The 27,928-nt window shown below is 44.8% G+C and overlaps 1 protein-coding gene across 1 annotated transcript in view; it reads right to left on the bottom strand.

The window, feature by feature from the left end:
* Positions 1-2,952: 2,952 nt before the first annotated feature.
* Positions 2,953-27,928, bottom strand: part of PRSS16 (serine protease 16) — a 28,713-nt gene continuing 3,737 nt past the window's right edge. The window contains exons 2-12 of the mRNA XM_073549132.1: positions 24,988-25,169; positions 24,231-24,330; positions 17,381-17,510; positions 16,647-16,770; positions 15,616-15,693; positions 14,863-14,910; positions 8,565-8,828; positions 8,232-8,373; positions 6,367-6,546; positions 3,923-4,068; positions 2,953-3,841 (exon numbers count right to left, since the gene is read on the bottom strand). Of these exons, the coding sequence (XP_073405233.1) occupies positions 3,788-3,841; positions 3,923-4,068; positions 6,367-6,546; positions 8,232-8,373; positions 8,565-8,828; positions 14,863-14,910; positions 15,616-15,693; positions 16,647-16,770; positions 17,381-17,510; positions 24,231-24,330; positions 24,988-25,169 (1,448 nt within the window). The 3' untranslated portion in view covers positions 2,953-3,787. The remainder of the gene's footprint in view (positions 3,842-3,922; positions 4,069-6,366; positions 6,547-8,231; positions 8,374-8,564; positions 8,829-14,862; positions 14,911-15,615; positions 15,694-16,646; positions 16,771-17,380; positions 17,511-24,230; positions 24,331-24,987; positions 25,170-27,928) is intronic.

Here is a 27,928-nt window from a genome sequence, read left to right as displayed (position 1 = left end):
ACCCCCACATGTGGGGTATCAGCGTACTCAGGACAAAGTGCACAATAACTTTTAGGGTCCTGTTACCCTTGGGAAAATAAAAATTGGGGGTGAAAAGCTCATTTTTGTGGAAAAAAATATGATTTTTTAATTGTACCGCTGTACGTTATAAACTTCTGTGAAGCCCTTGTGGTTTCAAAGTTCTCACCACATATCTAGAGAAGTTCCTTGGGGGGGGGTCTAGTTTCCAAAATGGGGTCACTTGTGGGGGTTTCCACTGTTTAGGTACACCAGGGGCTCTCCAAACGTGACATGGCGTCCGATCTGAATTCCAGCCAATTTTACATTGAAAAAGTCAAACGGCGCTCCTTTCCTTCTGAGCTCTGCCATGCGCCGAAACAGTGGTTCCCCCCCACATATCAGGTATCAGCATACTCAGGACAAATTGCACAATAACTTTTGCAGTCCAATTTCTCCTTTTACCCTTGGTAAAATAAAAAAATTGAACTTTTAGTATTTTTTTTGTGAAAAAAAGTTAGAGGTTCATTTTTTTTAAATATTCAAAAAATTCCTGTGACGCACCTAAAAGGGTTAATAAACTTCTTGAATGTGGTTTTGAGCACCTTAAGGGGTGCAGTTTTTAGAATGGTGTCACTTTTGGGTATTTTCTATCATATAGACCCCTCAAAGTGGCTTCAAATGTGATGTGGTCCGTAAAAATAAAATGGTGTTGCAAAGATGAGAAATCGCTGGTCAATTTTTAACCCTTATAACTTCCTAACAAAAAAAAAATTTTGGTTCCAAAATTGTGCTGATGTAAACATGTGGGAAATGTTACTTATCAAGTTTTTTGTGTGCCATATCTCTGTGATTTAAGGGCATCAAAATTCAAAGTTGGAAAATTGCGAAATTTTCGCCAAATTTCCGTTTTTTTCACAAATAAACGCAAGTTATTTGAATGAAATTTTATCACTATCATGAATTACAATATGTCAAGAGAAAACAATGTCAGAATCACCAGGATCCATGGAAGCGTTCCAGAGTTATGACCTCATAAAGGGACAGTGGTCAGAATTGTAAAAATTGGCCCGGTCAAGAACGTGCAAACCACCCTTGGGGGTGAAGGGGTTAAGGACCTTCCACCTACCTCTAACTTTGTCATTTGTGCCAATGTGCACCATGACCGCTGGATCCTCAGCAGCCCCTTCCAGTAATCTGTCAACCCGATCAGCGATGTGTCGGACTCGAGCGCCAGGTAGGCAGCACACCGTTCGACGATCCCTGTCTTTGTGACAGATTGCCCTATCTGTTCCCCTAATAATTGAGTCTCCCACTACCACAACCTGTTTGGCCTGCCTTGCTCTCCTAATTTCCCCCTTACTGGAGCAGACACTCCTCCAGCTTTCAGAGGACATGCCTTGCTGCAGCAGTGCTACTCCTGCACCAACACTCCCCTCATCTGCCATCTTAGCAAACTTATAGGGGTGTGCCAGATCAGGACTAGCCTCCCTGGTGCTCTTCCCTCTACTCCGCCTTCTAACTGTCACCCAGCTAGCTGCTTCACTGTCCTGCAGCTCCAACCTAGCATCCCCCCCTCATCTATCCCATTGAGCGTCTGCTCAGTGAGCAGAAGACTCCTTTCCATATTGTCTATGGATCTCAGTGTTGCCAGCTGCACATTTGGATCCAGTATCTGGGCTTCCAAATGCACAACATGTATGCACCCTCGACCAGCTGTTCAAGGATTTCATACATGCGGCAAGACGTGCACTGGATGGCATTGGCAATAGTGGAGCACATCCTAATGGGGATTGCACCAAACAAAAAGATGAGCAAAAATAAATAAAAAAGTATTAATAAAATATAACCGCAATTCAGTAATACCTCCCTTCGAAACTCCCTGAATCCAAAGTCACTGAATCACAAGTCACACACTTACGTTCAGGTCACACTCAGCTCGTTCACACTCGCTCAGGCAGAAGATTTAAAAGATTTCTTTTTTCTCTTTTACCAGTACACCACCCTGCTGCTCAATGCACTTCCAAAAGGAGTTGAGCCCCAAACAGCTGCCCCTTATAAACCCTTAATTATGAACTCCCACTCTTAACCCCTTGTGAATATAGTTACACCTCAAGTGTTAAATGCAATATAGTTAACCCTTAAAAACAGATAGTAAAATAAGAGATTAACCATGTAGAAAGAAAAAATAGGTTAAACAAGCCCCCAAGCCCCCCAAAAATTGAACAGGTAGAAAGTACTCAGCAACCTACAATTCAGCAACTCGCACAGGTATTTGTTAAAGGTTTTCCAAATACCTCTTCACTGAATCACAAGTCACACACTTACCACAGTTCACACTTACGCTCAGGTCACACTCAGCTCGTTCACACTCGCTAAGGCAGAAGATTTAAAAGATTTTTTTTTTTCCCCTTTTACTAGCACACCACCCTGCTGCTCAATACACTTCCAAAAAAAAAAAAAAAAAATGTAACACTTTTTAGCAAAGATGCTACATAGGTAGGATGTGTAGATGCTGTAGAGACGGGTTGAGTTGTTCGTTCATAAAGAGGCAGTAATAGGAAGATTCACTTGACTCTGCAGCACCTTTTTGACTACATAGATGTGTTTTCGAGCACGGAGGACAGTACACAGCCGTAATCCAGTGCAGTGAGGAGATGAAACACTTACTGAAGAGCAGCAGCAAGGTCTCCGTTTGACTGTCTGTCCTGCTCTCCTTCATTCTGCTCCTATCCCCTCCATACACTTCAGAAAGTAATGTGAACCATCAGTGAGTTGGGATTAAAAGCATCTTGAGTTATTTTTCTTTAGTGCATAGCTCCGAGGCTTCATTTTTTTTTTTTTTTTTCCTTTAAATCAGATCATATTTATTGATCATTTGATTTTATAAACAATTCAGGCCGTATGATACTTTTATGTCATGAAATGTACAGAAGTAGTTGAACAAACATAAAACCTCATCAAACACTGTAATAATTTATTTTTGAAGGATAAAAAAAAAAATTAAAAAAAGTTTCAGCAGCCTGGCAAATTGCCACATGACAGACTTATATTCACTGTATATAAAACCATAGAAAAATATTAAATGTACAAATTTAAAAATAATACCTTATGTGTGGTTATTTGTCATCTGTGCTTTAAAAAAGAAAAAATTAAACCAGGTTTTTGCTCACTGACCACATTTCCAATCAAAAATGGTATCAGAATGTTGACATCGTCCAAATGAGCAATGAAAGCAGCAAAACAACGCTAAAATTTAAATCAAGTTTTGCAACTATTTTTTTGTTGCTCCAATGCATCTGAAAAAAAATTGACTTTTCATACAAATGTTTAATAAAGATGACCGTTTTATGTCTGCAGCACTTCTGCGTATTCTTGGTAACAGACTGCAAACCCTGTGTAGTCTGATACAGCTGCCACTTATTCTACCCAACGTACGTTAGCAAGAATTAGTAGGGAATATGCAGGATCAGACTACACGGGATTTGTTTGTAGTCTGTTACCATGGAGATACATAGATAGGAGCTGTAGACAATAAACGGTTACTCCATTCTACACGATTTTCATGTATTGGAGCAATAAAAACAGTGGTAAAGGTGGACACAGCTATTTATTACTTAAAATCTATTTTTAGCATTATTGCACATTGTCTACCTGCACTACTCAAAAAGAGATGTGCCACAAAACCCGGGCAGCCACAAGCTTTGCTTGCATTTGTTAAAAATCACATTTTTTCCTACCACATTTAAAATATTTTGGCTTTTTTTGCATAAAACTGTGATATCAGGTGTCACTCTGTCATCCGAGCGTTGTGGAGCCATTCTTCAATTTTACTGGCAATTTCCTGCAACAAAAAAGGGAATAAAAGTTCACATTTTCTGTATTAATGAACAAACTCATGTGTGTTATTAATTATTCCACTGACCTCTCGTGCTTTCTGCAGTGCTGGCGGATCCGAGGGGCGAGAAGAACCCATGTTTGCACAGTGGGCAGTACCGTTGATAAAGATGGCGATTTCGGAGCGAGACTGGTTCTTCAAAACACTGAGGGCGTGCCAAGGGTCTATGTCACCTGCAGGTGAGGGAGGCAACAAGAGGAGTTAATCAGTGAAGAGGCGGCTTTCGGTCAGTGTTGGGGGCGCAGTTACTGCTGTTGATCACTATGTACTGAGTGGTAAAAGAAGCGTGGGGCGGCTGCACCTGTATGGTCTGTGAACCTGAGGCTGCCGGGAGGAATAAAGTTCATTTCCTACCGGCATCCGAACTGTCAGTGCAATGGCCAGGCAGTTTTAGAACAATCCAGCCATAGCCAGCACGTACATTTTATTAAAACAATTGCTTTATTAATCCAAAACTATAAAAGGCACAAAAAAATGGTTGAACATGTAGGGGAACGGAGCGCAGGAGATGAAGCGTTGTGGTGCCATGCAGCTTCAAGGCCTGAACAAAACCCTGCGGAACTAATCCAAAGGAGAAAAGTTACAGGAGGGATGGAACTAGGCAGTGCTTTGGGTCAGGTGACTGTTACAAAATCAGCTTCGATATAAAAGGCCAGCGCACCAAAACGGGAGCAGATTTGACGCCAAGTAGCTAGCGCTCCTGCTGGAACTTCAGCAGCGGAGACAGTAAGGCCTCAGCCGCGTGTACCAGCAAAGCCCACACTCAGACGACGACTGTCAAGCACCGAAGACCAGAGAGGTGCCAATCAAAGTTCAGGCTTTACCCATCGACGGCTAAACACCATCGACGGCCAAACACCAAAGACCCGAACTACGATGGTCAAGATTCCCAATCCAGATGAAGCCGGGAAACAGCCAAGGACCAGCCCCCATCGATATGGACCAAGGAGGCATCGTCAGTGGTCAAGTACTGAAGAGGCCTTGACGATAGACGTCCAGAAACTCGAGCCTGGGCCGGTGATCAGGGAAGACGTGTGGGATGGGACGTCACTTTCAGCACGGACTTACGGTACCGTGTGTGGACTGGGGGGAAGACTGCAGGTCAGACTGGGTCTGGCGGACACTAAGGCGATCCAGAGAACCCTCCTAGACTTGGTTAGGAAAACATGCGGCTAGTGAGATGGAACAGCGACCCTTGTCAGGACCCAGAAAGCCGTGGACGTTACTAAGGACTGTTCCCGCTAAATACGGCGTTTACCCCACTCCCCCTTCCAACTAAAACCAGGTTGGACTGTAGACCCTGAGCTAATCCCGAGATTCTATGAATACTAACCAGCATATCTAAACCTAATAACCTATATAATGGTTTTGCCAGTAATTCTGTGAATATTGTTCCTGTGTGATATGCCTTTAATATTAACAGTATTATATGGGGAAAAGGTAAATTATTGTTCCTGCTAGGTGTAGATAAATGAATATTCGCTGCACTGGCAATGAATATTCATTTTTCTGTAATAGCACGCACAGTGTCAGCCGTAGCAGCCTTTGCCTCCTGCAGCTGCCGGCTGGTCACGTGTGCCGCTACTTAAGAGAAATGAATATTCACCTCTCTCCACTCCCATAGGTGTGGAGAACAGTGAATATTCATTACTCTTAAGTAGCAGCACACGTGACCGCCTGGCGGCAGACATTGTGCACGCTACTTAATACTCACTGCACCTCCGGTAGCTGTGCTCTGCTTAAGAGCAGCTCATGATGTCCCTGCCATGCGCTGCTTACAAGCATAAAGCAGCTTTTGGCACCGGAACAAGATGCTGCAAGGGAGCGCACGAAGGTAAGTAGGATGGTTTATTTTTTTGTTTTTTGATGGGGCCAAGCATACCAGGATAAGGATGGGGTCATCCATACATGGGTAGGGATGGAGCCCTGCATGCAATGCAAGGATAGGGATGGGGCCATGCATACCAGGATTTGGATGAGGAGGCCATGCAGACCAGGATGGGAATTAGGGGAAAATGCATACCAGGCTTATACTTGAGTCAATAAGTTTTCTCAGTTTTTTAGGTAAAATAAGGTGCCTCGGCTTATACTCGAGTATATACAGTAATCAGCTCGCCAGGCAAAAAACAAGCCCTTACTAAGCTCCATTGATGGTAAAAATAAAAAGTTACGTGTCTCGGAAAATGGCAGCACAATTTTTTTTGTTTTTTTTTCAAAATTTCTAATTGTGTAATGTCATTTGAAAATCAAGCTCTCGTATGGCTATGTCGAAAGAAAAATGAAAAAAAGTACACCTTGCCGAAGGGGAGTAAAAAATTGAAGAATTGCCTGGTTGGGAGGAGGTTGTTTTTGTTGATTTAAGAACCCCTTTTGGACCCCTTTAATTGTGGGGAGCCATTTACTATTTATGTACTAGTTAAACTTCAGGTTTATTAATGTATCACACACTGATTGCAGCACGTAGCAATTACCATTAACAAAGATGATCCTGCTGGACTTGGGATGATCTGCGCCATAAAATTCATTGGTGAACTCGACCGATTTGAGGACAGACTCTGCGGGGATCTGAAAGATTTCTGTGCAGAGATCCAGCTGAGACTTCAGGGTTATGAGTGGAGAGAATGGGCAGGAGACGTCCTCACAGGTCTGATCTGTGGAAGGAAGTGGTGTTATCAGAGAGAGCAAGAACAACGTTGCTAAAAAGTTTTTCTGGAAATATCTGTCAGTTCTTAAAGGAAATGCATTATCAGAAAATACCTTAAATATAAATTACGTTTTTATCTTACTATACAAATTTTTCCTTGTTTTATTCTATATTTTTGATTTTACTATCTAGATTAAATAAAAATGCATAATTTTGCCCTTTAGCACTGAGGCAAATACGGTGATTATGTTCGGTAGAGATCACTTTGCAGTTATTTCATTATCATCACAGACATAACACTGGATCCACCATTTGCAATGAACAAGAAGTAGAAGGGTACATGAGTACAGGATCAGACTATGTGAGATTTGTTTGTAGTCTGTTGTCATGGAGAAGCATAGATTAGGAGCTGTAGACAAGAGACGGTAACTGTTCTTCACAATTTCCATGTATTGGAGCAAGAAAAACGGTAGTATAGGTGGACACAGCCTTTTATTACGTAACATCAATTTTTAGGATTATTGCACTTTGTCTACCTGCAATACTCAAAAATAGATGTACCAACAGCTCACCTCCTCCTCTTTCATGCACAATGACCTCTGCACAGGTCACAGAGCATACCCGCAAATATTTCCTACAGAAGTCAATGTCTATTGTATCTGTGATCCATGAGGCTGCTCTCTAAATGCTTTTAACAATAGCTCGGACAGGATTACCTCCCCTGTTATGATTCGGTCACCGAGGAGGATTACGGGAAATTAGCTAAGCAACCAGGAAATCTGAAAGGTTGGCAACTTAGCGGATTGCAGACCCCTAAACCTAACAACACAACTAGCATTAGCCATGGGACGTGCCTACGATGCCCTAGACGCCTCGGCACAGCCAAAGAGTTAACTAAGCCTAAAGCAAGAAAGGGAAAAGCTAAACTGCCCCGGAGTAGAACCCCAAAGAAATAGATAGCCCCCAAACATATACTGTCGGTGAGACAAGATGAGGCACAAACGCAGGCAGAAAATAGCGTGAGCAAATGATGGGGCCCAAACTGTCTAGATAGGACAATCACGCAAAATCCCTAAAAAATCCAACACGTCTGATGTACAAAACCACTGAGGCCACATGACCTCTCCCCAATAGATCAGCATTCTGGTGTGAACTGGAAGCAAAGCAAAAGATACTTATATAACAGGGGATGAGCAATACTGAACAGAATGACATAAGCTGTGACATATGAGCGGGGTCCAGCACAAATCCCAGCAGGGAATAATGCTGAACCCACACAGCAAAGCAAAGGCAGAGAAAGGCAAAAACTATATCAAATGCAAAAGATTACAGCAAACAAATAACTTATCTGAATGATGCAAAACCAAGGAGGGGAAAAAGCAGACTTTACAATGCACAGGAAGACAAACAAATCGCCAGCAGCAACTGAAGGAAGCTTGCTCACTTAAATCCTCCCAGTCAGTAACCCCTGACTTCCAATCATCGTCTTCAGGTGATAGACTTCTGTCAATACGACCAGCTCCACTACCCGCAGCAACCACTAGAGGGAGCCCCGACTCAGAAGTCAGATCGAGAGTTCACAACACTCCCCCCATAATCGTGTACCCTTAGGTCTAGACTTTGAGACCCCTTTTTGAATACCTCCCATCATTTGAATGGTTAAAACACAAGAGGTAGACCACAAACACTCACAGTAGCCAAACTCCGTGCATGTCTGGTAATACCACTGCCGTTCCCCGACTCCAACCGGATTGAGCTGTGTATTTCTCAGGTCGGACAAGGTTTTCTCATGGGAGTTGTCCACGCATTTCAGTCCTAGATAATCCATGTACATCTACCAGAGACCAGACACAGAGTAAACCAAAAAGTAAAAAGAAGCAACATGTCCACAGCATGTCGTTTTTACATTGCGGCGCATATGTTAATTTTCTTGGGCACTTTTTCAAATGCTTTTTTCAGGCGGGATCCACCTGAAAAAGATGTTGTAGGCACATATCCTAATAGTCCTCAAACTGCAACGCTTACCGAATTGACAATCCTCAGCCCTTCGTACGCAGATTCGGCACCGATGATGCGATCGCAAATCTTCCTCACATCACTTCCCGGGGTCTCCATGTTGTATTGCACCGCCCCCATAAATATATCTGCCAGGTTGCTGACAAATTCTGCGTAGTCTTTAGGCGCTTGGAGAGGCAAACACGAATAGAAGTCTATCTCCAGTTGCGAGACTTTCCCAGAGTGCAGGATGGAGTCCACTGCTTGGAAACTCTCCCTTACTTTGTCCAGACACTGCAAACACATCACACCGGGGTATTAGCAACTATACCAGCATGGCGGCCAGGTATTGTCATAGGATGCAGATGACAGTCCGCGCAATATATACAGCCATGTTACGCGAGCTGAAAATGTATGACAGATGCCTTCTGATGGGATGGAGCCCCGGTATGTGGCATAAATTATACGAATCTGACATAAGCCATTGACATGGCCACATGAATGAAGTTGTAGGCTACACTCTCAACACAACAAGGATCTAAAATTGGTAGCTTCAGAGGAAAGTGGGGAAATCCTAGATTACCGGCTATCCGCCAACACTGGTGTCCAAACATTTTCTCTTTTTGAAGAAACTGATATCTTGCTCTTCATCCCAGAGCTCAAAAACGTGAGGAATGCCACACAAAAATTGCGCAAAGATGTGTTATTGCCCACCCTAAAAGGAAAATGGCCCCCAATAAGCCTTTCCCCATCACTCCATAGCAGAAGAGACATGAACTGGTAGCCCACCCGCCACAAATTTGATACACAAATCTAGAGGAGAACAGAGCTGGCACCCATCCACTGAGGACATTTTTTTTTTTAGTGGTTTTCGGAATGTATTTGAAAAGTTAAACTAAAGTAAATCTTTATGGTGCAATCCAATGAGCACTAACATGACATATTTGTCCGATTACTTGACGAGCAATATCATCTATGTTAGGAATGTCACTGACGTCAGACTCCGGAGCCACTCATTTTCAAGAGCCTTCTGTAAAGTGAAATATTAAACACTTCATTTTTGGATTTGTCTTGACCAAGATCTATTCCCAAAATGAAAAATGCAATTTTCCAAATCAAATGTATGTATTATATACCATACATACTTTGTGTGTTATAAATAATAGAACAATCATAATATACACACATGCACAAAGTAGCTCTATAAAATAATTATTCAATTTTAACATTGGCCAATAGGTCTTATACCCGTCTCACATTTTCAGTTCTTTGTAGAATATTTTTCAGCAGTCTCATTATCACAGACAGGATTGCACTGAAAGAAAGCACCTCTTTATAAAGTAGATAATACATGATTCATAATAGATTATATCACAGCTCACCTCCTCCACCTGTACAATGACTTATAACACCTCTATATACAGTAGATAACACAGGATTGTGACGAACAGCAGACCGTTGCCACCAAATTGTGACGGACAGCGCAGCCTGTGCCACCAACGTGTCACAATCCCACCACTGACACGGGTTTGTCAGCGGACGGAGGGACGCGACGCACTGCCAGCGCACGGCTATCACAGGCACAGTGGGGGCTTATCTTAGTTATCCCACCACTGACGCCATGTGACCAAAATATACAGCAAGCTAATCTTGCTCTAACAATTTACCGCAGGGGGGTTATTTTGGATGCCCCACCACTGCTAACAACCTTCCAAGAACTGCGGGGATTTATGTATATCCCACATTCTCAGTTCCACCTTGGAACTCGCAGCTCTCCGGCGCCCCCCCCTTACCCTCAGGTCAGTCAGGGAACTTCACCTAGGATAAGTAGTCGCTGGATGGGCTGCTTGTTGTGTAAGGGCACTTAGACCACTGCAGTAAGGGAATTATCAATGCTGTGGCCGCAGCCCCTCATTCAGCATGTAAGACCCGTCTGTACTGCAAGCTAGCCTAACCAACCGCACACACCACGCTGCCACCAGCCACGCTTTACTTAATCACAGAGTTAATTAAGAGGGTCCGTGACGAACCCCAAATTAGTAGCGATTATCTAAAAAAGGTGCATAGTTCGTTTCTTAGAGCATGGAGACAGAGCTAATAGATTTTTATCATTTATTCCCAAAATGTGGGCAGTAATTACATAGATAAAAGTTGCTATAAAGTTGAGACATTAAATATGTACAATATAGATATAACAAAGGGCTTAAAAAGACAGAAAGTAACACTCACATGTGCTTAGTCGGTATCAGGCAGACCATGCGGCTCAGGGAATGGGCGGCGGCCAAACATCCCAAGAGGTAGGGGTAGGTCTGTTCAGCATCAGAACTCCATCTAAACTGACTGGAATTTGGTCTGGAATACCTTATAGCCTAGGGTCTGTGACATCACAAAAGGGGCAGTCTGCAGAAGTTCATCCCCCCTTTCTCCAAGTTGCCAATTAACTAAAAAACTTATGATAACCATATCTCAACGAGGGAAGCTCGTATCAACTCACTGAGGGCATCATCGGTTGTAGTTCATCGAATATAATAGAACGACATCAGACATGCCATACTTAGGACACTCCGTTTGGGAGCAATCCATATCTCAGCTTTTGGAGGGGTTAGAGCCGCGAAAATTAGAGGTTATAAAAGCTGGTTTCGTTGCCCACGCAGTGATATGGTTATTATATCTTGGCGGTATATGGTTTTTGCGGTACAGTCTCTTTAATATCACCCATTGTTCTCAGATCTGTGGCTGAATGAAACTAAGGAAATGCTTTCCCTTAACTAATTAGCATTCCCTTCTGTGGAGAGGGGCCAAATGTTATAGAGGAAGTGTCCTATTACCAGTGCGGGCACATAGCTGATAAGGAGGGGGGATGCTGCTGTGTGACAAGGCGATTTTCTGGAAAGAATTGAGGATTCTAGAAAGTTCTACCTTACAGACATTTTACATTACAAGGATCCACCATTCGCAATAGGTGATGTCACAGCTCACCTCCTCCTGTAGTCTGACTGATCACACCTCTTTACACAGTAGATAACAATATCCACCAATCATCTCCTCCTGTACAATGACTGATATCTACTCTATATATAGGTGTTATCAGTCATTGTACAGGAGGAGGAAGAGGTGAGCAGTGATATTGACTTTTTTGAATGGTGGATCCTGTGTTATCTCTTCTATATAGAGGTGTTAACACAGGATCCACCATTGACAATAAGTGATGTCACAGCTCACCTCTTCGTCCTCCTGTACAATGGCCAATTCCCTGAATAAAGCAAATTTCTGCTTCAATACAAAACAAATGCGGCCTGAGTTAGGCCGGTTTCACATTTGCGTTTCAGGGCGCAGCGACGGCCTGCTGCAGCGCCTCCGCCGGTAGCTCCGCCTATGGACGCATGACGCTGCATGCGTCCCCTACCAATTGCAACAGGTTGCGTTTGGCGCAGCGTCAAAAGGACGCATGCTCCGCCAAACGCATACTGCGCACGGCCTGCGTCCCCAGTGCTAAAGATAGGGGACGCCGGACGCATGCAGCGTCATGCGTCCGTAGGCGGAGCTACCGGTGGAGGCACAGCAGGGGGCGGGGCTTAGCGGCGGCCGTGCGCAGCCCGACGCTGCGGCCGTAAACGCTAATGTGAAACTAGCCTTAGTCTGTTGCTGTTAGGAACGGCGGAACGCACTAAATAATCAAGTGCGTTCGCCGCTCGGGGTCCATCGTGCAGTAGGTGTTAAAACCGCTAATTAATGGCAGACGCGCTATATGGCGGTATAATGCGCATGGGTTCAACGTCACCCGATGTGCGCAGAGCGGGCTCTGTTAACTCACAGAAGCGCTGTAACAAACATAAAAACCGAGCCTGTTAGACTCACAGGTCTCGGCAAAATTGCACGCACGGTATCAGGTCACAGGACACAGGTCCAAGACAGGGAGCAGTGTCCGTCTAAACCTACTGTGCGTGCGGCGTCGCTACTGCGGACGCCGGTAAGTGCTGCTGAATGCAGCGCGGCGGCAGACACAGCCGCTGTGCGATAGTACCGTGAGAGACGTGACACCACCGGACGCTAGTGTAGAGGTGCCGTGTGCACAGTGGCCTAAGGTTTGCCACTGACTGGCGCTGACTCTTTCTATAGTTCCCTATCCACATGCGTAATATCAGAGTGAGGGCAATCTTAATAAGTCAGTCACCAGAATCATACATCCATCACCATTCACACATCTAGCAAGAAGAGTCTATACTAGCGCATGGCCGAGCGGCCATGCGGGCTTTTTATAGCCGTGCGCTGCCGGGACCTTCCAGATCTCTGAGATGGACCAATCAGATCTGGAGAAGGACCTGAGCAAGTGACTCCCGACCTTTGGGAGATCGTCTCGTGAGCATGCTCAGTGAAGTAGCAGAAGGACTTAGCCTCAGGAATGGCTTGCTGCAGAGCAGCATGTGAGGCTCTGGATTCCTGTTGTGTCGCTGCAGGAATCCAACACCTAACAGTTGCTGATCATGTTAATGTGATGAACAGGAACTAGGAAAATAAACTATAGTCAGTGGCGGATCTTAATAGGGGCGGATGGGGCGGTCGCCCCGGGCCCAAGGTTTTTAGGGGGCCCACCCGCCCAGGCAGGGGCCAATCCGGTCGGTCGGCATCGCATCGCATATGATCTGAGACTGTCATGTCACTGCTCACTGTGTGAGCCGCCCGCCGCCACCCAGTGGCGTAGGAACTTGGAAGGGGGGCGGGCAGTCCCAGGCAGGAGCAGAAGTTCCTTCCTCCTCTCTCTGTGTGCTGTGGGCGGTCAGGACTGAGAAGCGTGGAGGCGGCGGCCGGCCGACTGGCAGAGCACAGTGAGGAGGACGACTCGGAGAGAAGAGAAGAGGCGGCAGGGAGGTGGGTCACTGACAGTCTGACTCTGACACTCACCGTCGGTCGGCGTCACCATTTGGGAGGAGGATGCTCTGCCTCTCCCCAGCCTCCCTGGCTGCTCCCTCGGCTCGGCTCGGCTCCTGGGGCCTGTATATGATGAAGGGGGGGTGAGTGGGGCCTGTATATGATGAAGGGGGGTAACTGGGGGCTGTATATGATGAAGGGGGGGTGACTGGGGCCTGTATATGATGAAGGGGGGGTGACTGGGGCCTGTATATGATGAAGGGGGGGTGACTGGGGCCTGTATATGATGAAGGGGGGGTGACTGGGGCCTGTATATGATGGAGGGGTGACTGGGGCCTGTATATGATGAAGGGGTGACTGGGGCCTGTATATGATGAAGGGGGGGTGACTGGGGGCTGTATATGATGAAGGGGGGGTGACTGGGGTTGTACAGGATGAAGGGGGTGAGTGGGGGCTTCACAGGATGAAGGGGGGATGAGTGGGGGCTTCACATGATGAAGGGGGGTGAGTGGGGCTCCACATGATGAAGGGGGGGTGAGTGGGGCTGCACATGATGAATTGGGGGTAAGGGGGACTACACATGATGGTGGGGGTAAAATTAACTGCACATGATGATGGGGTAGTGGGGCTGCACATGAAGTTGGGGGGGAAGGGGACTGCACATGATGAAATGGAAGGGGGGATAAGGGGCTGCAAATGATGAAGCGGCACTGCAGATGAAGTGAGTGGGTGATAGGGGACTGCAATGGATGAAGTAAGGGGACTTCAAATTAAAGTGGGGACATTAAAGTGGATCCCCTATGGCCAGGATCACGTTGGGCGATTTTGTGCGTATTGGCCGTAGGCCTACAGCTTATGTGCAACGTCTTTTTAGGCCATGTCCACACATGGTGGAATGGTGGCGGGTTTTCCGTATGGACCCGCAGCAAACCAAGTGCTGCGATCCGTACGGCTGTCAATTCCCGCACGGGGACCGCAGCGCTCAGGTGGGAAGGGGGGTACAGGGGCCCAGGTTTTATGAACAGCCCCGGGCCCATAGTCCACTTAATCCGCCACTGACTATAGTGATATGAAAAAAAATACATTTAACACATAAATCAGCTTTAAGCAACAAGTCATTTCTGATGACACAGAATAGCAGATGCAGATTTATGTTTGTGAGTCCAAGCTCCACCTCTCTTGTAAAGTCAGAATTAAATAAAAGGCAGGCTGCCGCCACTAGAGGGAGAACAGGAGCTCAGTGCAGACAGCTCTCCGGATAAGCTCCCTCTAGTGGTGGCATAGGTCAGCCAGAATCATTTAACTCTCTAAATGGGTGCAGAATAATTCTGCATTAGTAATTCAGAGATCCAACAATGGCTTGAGATATAGTTTGAGAATAGATCACAAAATTATGGTTATGAGTTGACATTCACTTTAAAGTGTTTGCATGGTTTGAATAATCTACATTGGACTGTACCTTGGTTGATCCTCCAATGACTGGATCTGATAAGCTCTGAGCCACTACCTGCAAAGAAGAGAAGAGGAGGTGACAAAACTGGTAGGGAACATGGACAGTGAGCAGTGGGAGGGCAGCTCACATATTTTATATAGGCTAGCAAGCGTTATCAGACCCCGGTGTGCATTATGGGGCAACCCAGCCTTAAGGCCCCGTCTCCCATAACGAGATCGTTAGCGAGATTGCTGAAACGTCACAGATTTTGTGACGCAGCAGCGACCTCGCCTGCGATCTCGCTACATGTGACACATAGCGGCGACCGGGCCCCTGCTGGATATCGCTGATCGTGCTCGAATGTCCTGGGTCAGTTTTTGATCGTCGCCGTCCCACTGGTCAGCATGCATCGCTGTGTTTGACACTGACGAGCGACCTCGTTGGCGATGCAGAACTCATGGACGCAGGCGGGAGTCAAAATAGCAACGACCGCCGAGGTCGTTATACGGATCGCCGTATCGTTGCCTGTTTGACAGCTTACTAGCGACCATTTAGCGATACACCAGCAATCCTTACCAGGTCGTATCGTTGTTGGGATCGCTGGTGCATCGCTAAGTGTAACGGGACCCTTATTCTCAGTAGACAGACCGAGACAGCTAATTCATTTTGGAGCTTGGTGGAATTTTTAGTACAGGGATTCCGACCAGTACAAAGATGTTGCTATAAAAGTGCAATTAATGAATCTACAAATAATATTCAAAGAAACAATAAGCCAATGACCTTATTATAATCTGTAAAGTTCAACTTTGCCCTGACCGGGGCAGAGGAGGCCACAGCGGCATACACCAAATGTGGGAACTGCAAAAAAAGGGAAAAGGGTAGGATATAGAACGATTACATTATATAACACGGCATCAGCATGTCATCATATATACAATATATACTGATGTAATAATCATTCTATAGTAATACCTTATCATTCTACCGTCAGTGTGCATTACTACCCCCAAGTTATAGATAGGAATGCTCCTGAGATGCTTGTAATGTTAATTGTTTGTTTCCCATTAAAGCGGTATTCCCATCTCCAAGATCCTATCCCAATATATAGTAGGTGTAATAATATTATTATTAATAGCAAATTCCTCTAATTAGTAATGTATAGTTCTTCTGATTCATCATATCTCTTTCCGCATATACAGGGCATTGCAGCTTAGGTATCTATGGTTACGACCGCTCATAAAGTGACTGTTCTTAGTGGTCATAACCATGGATTCCTAAGCTACTGCAATGCACTGCATGTGAGGAAAGAAACAAAGTGAATCTGAATAACTATACTGCATTTCTAATTGGAGGTATTTGCTATTGTTATTACTACATATTGAGATAGGATCTTGGAAATGGGAATACCTCTCAATTTATCTGTAGGTAAATAGTATTTTCTGAGGTGACCGGTTCCCTCTCAGGCCCCCATACACATTAGAGAAAAGTCGCCCAAACATATCAATTTTGGCATACCAAGCCTGATCTATCTTCAGGAGGACTCCGAAAGATTGATTTTAAGTACACTTGATCCTGCCGTTCTCCTGGGAGATGCGTAGTAAGCGTGGTCCTGCAGCATCTTTTCACCCTTTCCTCAATGAACACATTCACTCTTAGCAGAACTGAGCACTCGTGTGTATGGGTGAGAGAGGGGGGGGGGGGGGGGATCAGGAGCAGCGGCTGTCGTTCAGGGTGTAAGGCCACCTTTATAGTATGGGGAGCACAGTACCATACAACATGCAATGAAATCCTTGATTCACACCGAGACCCACCTTCATTCTAAACCATGCAGAAAGGGATCCTGGGTAAGAGCCTCCAAAGCAAATCCAAGTGTTCTTCTGAGTCAAATTGTATTTCTGAGAGATGAACAGATGGAAAGAAGCCAGATCTGCAAGCCTACACAATGAGATGGGAAAAGGAAATGGAGATTAAACAACGGTCCAAACCATAGCCAGCACTCACATCTTCTTAAAATAATCGCTTTATTGACCCAGTAGTATAAAAGGCACAAAAAATGGCTGAACACGACGGTGCAAAAATCAAAAAGGCAGAAAAGAAATATCTGCTGCACTCCCAGGCAACATGTACCAGACCTCCATTGTCCTTTGTCAAGTCTTCACGAAGGACAACGCAGGTCTGAAATATGTTGCCTGGGAGCGCAGCAGATATTTCTTTTCTGCCTTTTTAATTTTTGCACTGTCGTGTTCAACCATTTTTTGTGCCTTTTTATACTACTGAGTCAATAAAGCGATTATTTTAAGAAGATGTGAGTGCTGGCTATCGTTTGGTCTGTTGCTATTACTATAGTATTTTGCCGTGCGCACGGACAGGTGAACTGATTGCTTCTTTTACATATTTATAGGAAAGTAAGGTACAATAAGAGGACACAGTAGAAACGCTAGGAAATGTTTATTATGGTGCGAAGCAGGTACAGGGGTCGCGGTATATATAAAGTGTTTATTTCTGTCCTGGTTTGCCAGGTGCGGATATGCACGTCCGTACTTACGCCTGCTGACTGGACAGGAACCTTATTGCTTCCAGCGTCAATCCATCTTGATTGATGCTGGCGCCATAATACCGATGTTCAAGGGACACCACAAGGGCATGATGTTTCTGAGCCAACTCCACGTGTTCGCCTACATGGGAGTTACATTTACTTATATTAATTCTCTTAAAAGGGACAATAAAGTCATAAGAAAACAAAACACAATGTAAAATGTTAAAAATGAGCAAACAGATGAGAACTACCCAGGTCCGGTGTCCATGTCTGGAACTCTGTGGCACCAGGTTCAGGGCAATGTTGACTTCTGCCATGGTAATGCTCTGCCCAACACCCTGAGCGCCTCTTCCGATTACTGGTCTCTTGTGACTATGCTCTAGAGCATAGCAAGTGGCACAAGTGTCCAGGATGCCAGCCAGAAAATTACCACCACAGAAGTGAACGCTGCCCTGATCCAGGTGCCACTGTGGACCAAACTAGACCATGGCTGGTTGCATCTCTTTGCTCACCTCTAGTAAAAATCAGTCAGTCAGTCAGTCAGTCAGTCAGTCAATCTTCAAGAATTTCTGTAAGCCAAGAAAAATTTATATAGAAGTCTAACAATGGTCCATCTTTAAGATCCCTTCAACTTCTGTTGGGGAACAAAATGAGTTCCTGAGGTCAGGGGCAGCAAGTGACTCTTAAGAACAATATCTACCCCTTCTACCATGAGGGAACTGTTATGAATGAGTCACCGTAGGAGGCAAAAACAGAAATACTAGCTAAGTCCAGAAAACCAGAGAAGTTGGCAGCTATCGGATTTCAGACCCCTGAACCTAACAACAACAACTAGCAGTAGCCGTGGGGGGTTCCTACGGTGCCCTAGACCCCTCGATCACAGCCGGAGAACTACATAGCCTAAAGACAGAAAGGGAAACCTAAACTGCCCCAGAGCAGACCCCAAAGCAATAGGCAGCCCCCAACATATAATGATGGTGAAGCAAGAAGAAAAAACACTCACACAGATAGAAAAATAGGCTGAGCAAATGATGGGGCCCAAGCTAACTACATAGGACAGGATAGAAAAACTGCTGTCTGCAATCCGCCAAAACCCTATCAAAACAAGAGCCAACAGACTGATAGGGAAAAAAGCCCTGAAGACGCTAGGCTTCAAAAGACTATATCAGTACTCAGGTATTTTCTGAAGACAGAGCAAAAAGGAATTCAGCTCACCCAGCAGGGAAAGGCAGAAATCCAGAAAAGCAAGGCAAAGCAAAACCAAAACACAAATGCAAAAAGCAGAGCAGAAAACTTAGCTTTTGAGGAGCAGGAATCAGACTGGTCTCCAAGAATCCCTCAGAGAAATCACCCGCAAGGCAGAAGGGCGTCGGCTGCCTTATATCCAGTCAGCAATTCCAGTCACCCAGTCATCATCATTCTGCTCAGGTGCTTTGTAATCAGCCTCACTACCTTCCTTCACCAGAAGAGGGAGTTCATCAGACCTCAATGGTGAAGGGGAAAATGAACTCACAACAGTACCTCCCCCTTGAGGAGGGGTCACCGAACCCTCATCCACGCCACCAGGGCGATCAGGGTGAGCCCGATGAAAGGCACGCACCAATCTTTTGGCATGAATATCAGAGGCAGAGACCCAGGAATTATCCTCCTGACCATAACCCTTCCACTTAACCAAATACTGGAGTCTCCATCTAGCAGACGGGAATCCAGTATCTTCTGTACCTCATATTCCATGTTACCTTCAACTAATACAGGGTCCGGAGGTGCCACCCCAACAACTGGTTCAACAAACCTCTTCAACAAGGACTTATGAAACACATTATGAATTTTAAATGTGACAGGAAGAGCCAACCGAAAAGAGACCGGATTAATAATCTCCAAAATCTTGTAAGGTCCAATAAATCTAGGCTTAAACTTAGGAGAACCCACCTTCATAGCGATATTTTTTGATGATAACCAAACCATATCACCAACCTTAAACTGGGGACCAATGGTCCAATGTCGGTTGGAAAACCGCTGGGCCTTTTCCTGGGAGAGAGACAACTTATCCACTACTTGGTCCCAGATCTGGTGCATTCTCTCCACCACAGTGTCAACACCTGGGCAGGCAGAAGGCTCCACCTGCCCTGAAGAAAATCGAGGATGAAACCCAAAGTTACAAAAAAAAGGTGACATCAAAGTGGCAGAACTAGCTCTATTATTTAAAGCAAATTCGACCAAGGGCAAAAATGAAACCCAATCATCCTGATCAGCGGAAATAAAACATCTCAAATACGACTCCAAGGTCTGGTTTGTTCTCTCCGTCTGCCCATTGGTCTGAGGGTGAAAAGCAGAGGAGAAGGACAACTGAATTCCCAGCTTGGAACAGAAAGTCCTCCAAAATGTAGACACAAACTGAACTCCTCTGTCAGATACAATATTCTCAGGAATCCCGTGCAAGTGAACCACCTGTTGCAAAAACAGGGGCACCAACTCAGAGGAAGATGGCAACTTAGGGAGTGGTACAAGATGAACCATCTTAGAGAACCTATCACAAATCACCCAAATAACAGTCATTCTTTGAGAGACAGGCATATCAGAGATGAAATCCATTGAAATATGGGTCCATGGCCTCCTGGGGACCGGCAAAGGCATCAACAACCCACTAGAGTGGGAACAAGGTTTAGACCGGGAGCAAGTCCCACAGGACTGCAGAAAATTCCTGACATCACGAGACAAGGCGGGCCACCAAAAAGACCGACTCACCAGATCTCTAGTACCAAAAAATACCTGGATGACCAGCCAATGCAGAGCAATGAACTTCAGACATCACTCTCTTCTTCCACTGGTCAGGAACATACAACTTTCCACTGGGACAACGCTCAGGTTTGTCCTCCTGGAACTCTTCCAGAGTACGTCTCAAATCGGGCGAGATGGCAGAAAGAACTACCCCTTCGCCTAAGATGGTAGCAGGCTTGGTCACCACAGGAGAATCGGCAAAGAAGCTCCTAGAGAGGGCGTCTGCCTTGACATTCTTAGTGCCAGGAAGAAAAGAGACCACAAAATCAAAACGTGTAAAAAACAAGACCCACCTAGTCTGTCTAGGGTTCAAGCGTTTGGCCGACTCCAGGTAAATCAAATTCTTGTGGTCAGTGAGGACCACGACTTAGTGTTTAGCTCCCTCCAACCAATGTCTCCACTCCTCAAATGCCCATTTCATGGCTAACAGTTCCCGATTCCCCACATCATAGTTACGTTCAGATGGAGAGAACTTTCGGGAAAAGAAAGCACAGGGATTCATTTTAGATGTTACAGGATCCTTTTGGGACAAAACAGCTCCTGCACCAATCTCAGAAGCGTCCACCTCTACCTGAAACGGGAGTGAGACATCAGGTTGCCGCAAAACCGGGGCAGAAGTGAATCTTCGCTTCAGCTCCTGAAAGGAAGAAACAGCCTCCGGAGACCAATTCAACACATCAGCACCCTTTTTAGTCAGATCAGTCAATGGCTTGGCAATACTAGAAAATTTTGCTATAAATTTCCGATAAAAATTAGCAAAACCCAAAAACTTCTGGAGGGCCTTCAAAGAAGTGGGCTGAACCCAATCATAAATGGCCTGTACCTTGGCCGGGTCCATTTCAGTAGTTGACGGAGACAAAATAAATCCCAAAAATGAAATCCTCTGTACCCCAAAAAGGCATTTCGATCCTTTGACATACAGGGAATTCTCCCTCAAGATCCGGAACACAGTCCGAACATGTTCCACATGAGAATCCCAATCCTTGGAGAAGATCAAAATATCATCCAGATAGATTATCAAAAATGTATCCACAAAGTCTCGGAAAATGTCGTTCATGAAGCACTGAAAGACAGAAGGGGCATTAGTGAGCCCAAAAGGCATCACCAGGTACTCAAAATGTCCCTCCGGAGTATTAAACGCCGTCTTCCATTCATCCCCATGCTTAATGCGGATAAGATTATACGCCCCCTGAGGTCAAGCTTGGTAAACCAGCAAGCACCTTTAACTCTGGAGAATAGATCCGAAATCAGGGGTAACAGATACTGATATTTAACAGTAATTTTGTTGAGGGCACGATAATCAATACAAGGCCTTAATGAACCATCCTTTTTGGCCACGGAAAAAACCCGGCACCTAAGGGTGAAGAGGATGGTCTAATATGACCCTTCTCCAACGCCTCCTTAATATAGGATCGCATAGCCTCGTGCTCGGGTACAGATAAATTGAAGAGCCGACCCTTGGGAAATTTACACCCCGGGCTCAGTTCACTTGCACAGTCATAACTCCTATGAGGAGGCAAAGACGCAGACTCATTCTCACTAAATACATCATAAAAGTCCGCCAAAGTCAGGAACATCATGCGACTGAGGAGAGGTGGAAAAAACCGGAGCCTCACTAAGGGCACACCGACAACCCCAACTCACCACAGACACAGATTTCCAATCCAAACTGGATTATGAATTTGCAACCAGGGAAACCCTAGAACAATGGTATCATGCAAATTATGCAACACCACAAATCTGCAATTTTCTTGATGGTCTGGGGCGACCCGCATTACCACCTGGGTCCAAAACTGAGGTTTATTTTTCGCCAGAGGAGTAGCATCAATCCCCCTCAAAGGGATAGGCGTCCGCAGAGGTGTCATCGGAAATCCACAACGTTTAGCAAAATCCAAGTCCATTAGGTTCAGGGCTGCTCCCGAATCCACAAAAGCCTTGGCGGAAAATGTGGACAGGGAGCAGATCAGAGTAATTGCCAGAAGAAACTTTGGTTGAACACCACCCACAGAAAACGTGTGTGCAAAACGTTTCTCTCGTTTAGGACAGACAGAAATAACATGCGAGGCATCTCCACAAAAAAAAAAAAACACAGCTTATTACGCCTTCTGAACTCCTGACGTTGCTCCCTGGACAAAACTCTATCACATTGCATAGGTTCAGACACTTGATCAACAGGTGGCAACACCTCTCGTGCAGTCCTGTGTTCACGTAAACGCCGATCAACCTGAATGGCTAATGACATAGAATCGTCAAGACCAGAGGGAACAGGAAATCCCACCATAGTATCTTTTACGGCTTCTGACAAACCCTTCCGAAAGAATGCTGCCAAGGCATTATCATTCCAGGTAGTAAGGAACGCCCACTTTCGGAATTTTTGACAGTACAATTCTGCAGAATCTCGACCCTGGCTCAATGCCAACAGGGTCCTTTCAGCCTGATCAAAAGCATTAGGTTCGTCATACAACAACCCCAAGGCTTGAAAAAATGCGTTCACATTAGTCAGAATAGGATCATCTGGTTTCAAAGAAAACGCCCAATCCTGGGGATCGCCACGCAGCAAAGAGATGACAATTTTAACCTGCTGCGCGGAGCTCCCTGACGAGTTAGGCTTCAAGACAAAAAATAATTTACAATTATTTTTGAAATTCAAAAATTTAGACCGATCCCCAAAAAACACATCAGGAGTAGGGATCCTTGGTTCAGCAGCATGTGAATGAGCAAGGTAGGTGGAAATTCCCCACATTTCCGCAGCGAGCTGCTCCACACGATCAGACAATTGCTTTATCTCCATTGAGAGAAAAAAAATACCCCCTACGGCCTCAGAGATATAGAGAAAAAAATATACACACTTTTTTTTTTTTTACAATTCTTTCCTGCTATTAAGTACCCTAAGATCTGCGGTATGGCGGGTGATTCTGTTATGAATGAGTCACCGTAGGAGGCAAAAACAGAAATACTAGCTAAGTCCAGAAAACCAGAGAAGTTGGCAGCTATCGGATTGCAGACCCCTGAACCTAACAACAACAACTAGCAGTAGCCGTGGGGGGTTCCTACGGTGCCCTAGACCCCTCGATCACAGCCGGAGAACTACATAGCCTAAAGACAGAAAGGGAAACCTAAACTGCCCCAGAGAAGACCCCAAAGCAATAGGCAGCCCCCAACATATAATGACTGTGAAGCAAGAAGAAAAAACACTCACACAGATAGAAAGATAGGCTGAGCAAATGATGGGGCCCAAGCTAACTAAATAGGACAGGATAGAAAAGCTGCTGTCTGCAATCCGCCAAAACCCTATCAAAACAAGAACCAACAGACTGATAGGGAAAAAAGCCCTGAAGACGCTAGGCTTCAAAAGACTATATCAGTACTCAGGTGTTTTCTGAAGACAGAGCAAAAAGGAATTCAGCTCACCCAGCAGGGAAAGGCAGAAATCCAGAAAAACAAGGCAAAACAAAACCAAAACACAAATGCAAAAAGCAGAGCAGAAAACTTAGCTTTTGAGGAGCAGGAATCAGACTGGTCTCCAAGAATCCCTCAGAGAAATCACCCGCAAGGAAGAAGGGCATCGGCTGCCTTATATCCAGTCAGCAATTCCAGTCACCCAGTCATCATCATTCTGCTCAGGTGCTTTGTAATCAGCCTCACTACCTTCCTTCACCAGAAGAGGGAGTTCATCAGACCTCAATGGTGAAGGGGAAAATGAACTCACAACAGGGAACACTTTAATCAATGGTGAAGAATCTTTTTTTTTGTTTGGATAGTAGACAGGACAGTGGGGGGGAGGTTTCTACTTCAGAAACCTGACTCCCAGCCAGTCACAATGGTCTAAGCCTTGCCTTGAGAAAACGGATATCTCCTAGGCCACATATCCAAGACTTGCGGAACATCACCGTGAGACTGTAGAATCAAGATAGAGAAGATCTTTGCAAGCGGTTCCTTTTATTTAATGCTCAGTTTAGTCAGTGCCTCTTTAATCTGGGCCATACACACAATGAGCATCAATTACTGTTCTTCAACCTCATCACAATACGCTGGAGATATTGTACATGCCAAACGGACAAGTGCCATGTCTTGTACTAACCGGCTAAAACTGAGAATTCAGACTCCGCGCTTTCTCCTCCAATAAACAAGAAGATCGGTCCATCGGGGTGTTTCCAGAATTCTTCATTTATCCAATATCTCTGCAGAAAAAAAAAAAAAGACAGTCTTCATGAAACGTAAATGGATTGAGGAGTCACATCAGCAAAACTCCTTGTATAAGCAAAGCCACCCTGGCAATTAGCTAATGTTTCATGGAAAGCTGATAACAATTTTGGCAGCACACTTCCGAAGCGGGAATAAATGGGAGACCTTGTAATATAACAGCACAATGAAAAGGGAGGGGGGGAATTATTTTAGGAATTTCCAAAACTTGTGGCATAAAAGAAGTTGCACAACATGACTATTTCCTAAATAATTTTGGACCTCAAAAGTAGCAGGATAAGCGATGCTGGTGGAACGAGGTGGATGGTGGAACCAGCAAGTTTCCGACAGAGTTAGGCTATGTTCACATGACCAGTAACAATCCATTAGAACAGATCCAACATGTAAAAAAACGGATCTGTTAGAAATGGGAGAACAACGAATGGCTGATTAACGGACCCGTTGTCCATAAACTTCAGTATTAAAAAAAAACGGATCCAGCAGAGATCAGTTTTTTAAAAACGGACTAAAAAGTTGAGTCTGCACAACTTTTTTTTACCAACGGATTGCTGATGGATCTGTTCTAATAGATCATTACTGGACATCATAAAAGGCAAAGATGTTAATTATCTGGGTTCCAATCAGCGGTTACTTACCTGTTTATACGTGTCATTATTCCTCCGGTTGAAGTGGTCGAGGGGCTGCGTGAAATAGCCTTCTACTGGGCGCACATAGAAGGCAGCACCCTTTGGAAACCCAAGACGACTAAAGAAGGATTTAAAGTTCTGCACCTCTCGCAGTTGGTGGATTTTTTTACGGATCTGTCTTTGGTTCCAGGCTGAAAAGGAAAGGCAGTAGGTGACACAAGTAAGGTTGGAGATACAAGTAAAGCTGGCTATTGACATAATGGTATTCAAATATCTATGGTACTTAAAGACTCCATACACACTGGATAAAAGTCATCCCAAACGGCCAATAATGACTTTGATGACATCCTGACTCTCTCCCTCATAGGTTATGTCGGGGGACATAAGGATTGGACATTTAGAATTCAATCACCCCATCTATTTGGGAGATAAGCCTCTGCCAGATGATTCAATGATAAATCCCAATATTAGCCAATAGGGTCTGTGATATCCGTTATGCAATGGATTTGACGGAGGAACTACCCAGAAACGTGGTTGCTGCCTTTAGTAAAATTTCAATAGTCCCCCTTTTATGGGTGTCCAAAAACTTATGGCTCAATTCATTTCTGCATTTGATCCTTTTGATGAGTTTTTGATGTTTTGAGCCATATACATTTTTCCATTTGTATCTGAAAGTTCTCACGGCGCTGACGTCAGTGAGGTGAACGGATTTCATTGACTATTAACTCTGCTCACCTTATTCACAGCACTATGAGAAACTTGTGCTTCCCAGCTCAGTGTCTCTGTTGGATGCCAGACTTAACGCTCGCATAATGCCAGCTTTCTGCATGGCATCTAGATGTAGCAGCGCTACACTTGTCGTTGGACAACTGGATTAATCGTCTCATCGGGCAGGTGAGGAATATGGTTGTTTATTTTATTTATTTTTTTACAGGGGACATGGGCTTGAGTGGATTAGGAATAAGGGCGAATATAACTATTTTTTTTTTCAATTAAAGGACTTTATTAAGGCTGTGTGTTTTTCTTTTATATACAATATCACTATGGGGTTAACCCCTTAGTCACCAGGCCAAATTTTTATAAACTGACCAGTGTCAATTTATGTGGTAATAACACTGGAACGCTTCAACAAATCCCAGCGATTTTGAGATTGTTTTTTCGTGACACATTATACTTCATGATAATTTCCCACATGTCTGCTTTACATCAGCACTATTTATAAAATGTTATTTTATTTTGTTAGCTTTTTAGGAGGTTTAAAAATGTAGCAGTAATTTTTCATGGAAATTTACAATTTATTTATTTTATTTTTTTTTAGGGACCTATCCAGGTTTGAAGTGACTTTATGGGTCATATATATTGAAACCCCCCAAAGGTGACACCATTTTAAAAACAGCACCCCTCGACATATTGAAAACTGCTGTCAAGTAGTTTATTAACCCTTCAGGTGCTTTTCATGAATTAATACAATGTGGCATGACAGTAATGGAAAAATGTATTTTTACCACCTGAATGTCAGTAACTTCTGAACAGGCCACTGTAGCCGGCAGACTCTAAAGGTACTGTCACACTTAGCGATGTACCAGCGATCCCGACCAGCGATATGACGCGGTCAGGATCGCTGGTACATCGCTAAGTGGTCGCTAGTGAGCTGCCACACAGGCAGATCTCACCAGCGATATCGCTGGGGACGGGGGTCGCTACTTACCTGTCACACCAGGCGATCCTGCGTCCTCCCGCCCGGCTCCACGCGTCCTGGACGTTCTCGCGTGATCAGCGATAAGCAGCGGGTTGTAGGTAAGTATCAGACACAGCGATATCGCTAGCAATATCGCTATAACGTTACAAGTTATAGCGATATTGCTAGCGATATCGCTTAGTGTGACAGTACCTTAAGGTCGCTATTTGGCCTTGAATTGCCATGTCAAACATCAGGTCCACATAATCATGATCTAAGCATGCCGATGGGGATAGAGGGAGCCCCCTACACTCTGTTGACCATTTATATGGTATAGTCATTATTGACAGCAGCATCTAAGGGGTTAAACAGATATGGACAGTGCCAACACTGATCATGGCTGATGCAGCAAGTTGTCAGCTATAGTGTACAGCCGACAGCTGCTGGATTGTCACATGCATGGGGATGCTATTTTCGTATATCTCAAGTCAGTAAAAAAACGTATTGGTGGTCATTAAGGGGTTAATGGGTGTGTGTCATAGATGCATCTCCAATACTAACCACTGAGCTTGATGTCAGCTGACAATACAAAGCGGACATCGACCCCAATACTATTAACACCAGGGTTGTGGAATTGGAGCCCATTTTGGTGGAGTCAGTATCATGGAAATTGAGGAGTTGGAGTCGGAGGGTTGGCTTACCGACTCCACAGCCCTGGTATGAGGGAGTCGGAGTCATGGAAACTGAGGAGTCGGAGTTAGAGTCAGAGGTTTGACTTACCAACTCCACAGCCCTGATTAACACCATTTGCCACCGCATAAGGGCAAGTGGGAAGAGCAGAGGCTAAGTGCTAGAATTGGCGCATCTTATGGATGTGCCATTTCTGTGGCTGCTGAGAACTGATGTTTTGTCTGGGAGGGGGCCCAATATTCATGACCCCTTCCTAGGCTATTAATATCAGCCCACAGCTTTTTGCCTAGTATTTGCTGGTTATTAATTATAGGGGGGCCCCATTTAAATCAGTAAAGATTAAATATACAGCTGTGAACTGATCTTAATAGCCTGGGAAGCTCCATGTTTATTATCCACTTCAAAGGCTATAAACATCTGCTCCAGCTGTTGTGTTTCCCTCTGCTGGTTATTAAAATTTTGGGGGTCCCCAGAATATTTTTTCTTTAAGTTATTTAATTATTAGCTAAATTCATGTACATTAAATTGCACAGGCACTGCACTAATTATATAAATGTCATGACATCTTTCTATCGTGTGTGC

The sequence above is a fragment of the Dendrobates tinctorius genome, unplaced genomic scaffold (assembly GCF_039654945.1).
Source record: "Dendrobates tinctorius isolate UK_male_01 unplaced genomic scaffold, ASM3965494v1 ptg000158l, whole genome shotgun sequence".
Taxonomy (NCBI): domain Eukaryota; kingdom Metazoa; phylum Chordata; class Amphibia; order Anura; family Dendrobatidae; genus Dendrobates; species Dendrobates tinctorius.
This window is presented reverse-complemented; position numbering and strand designations above follow the sequence as displayed.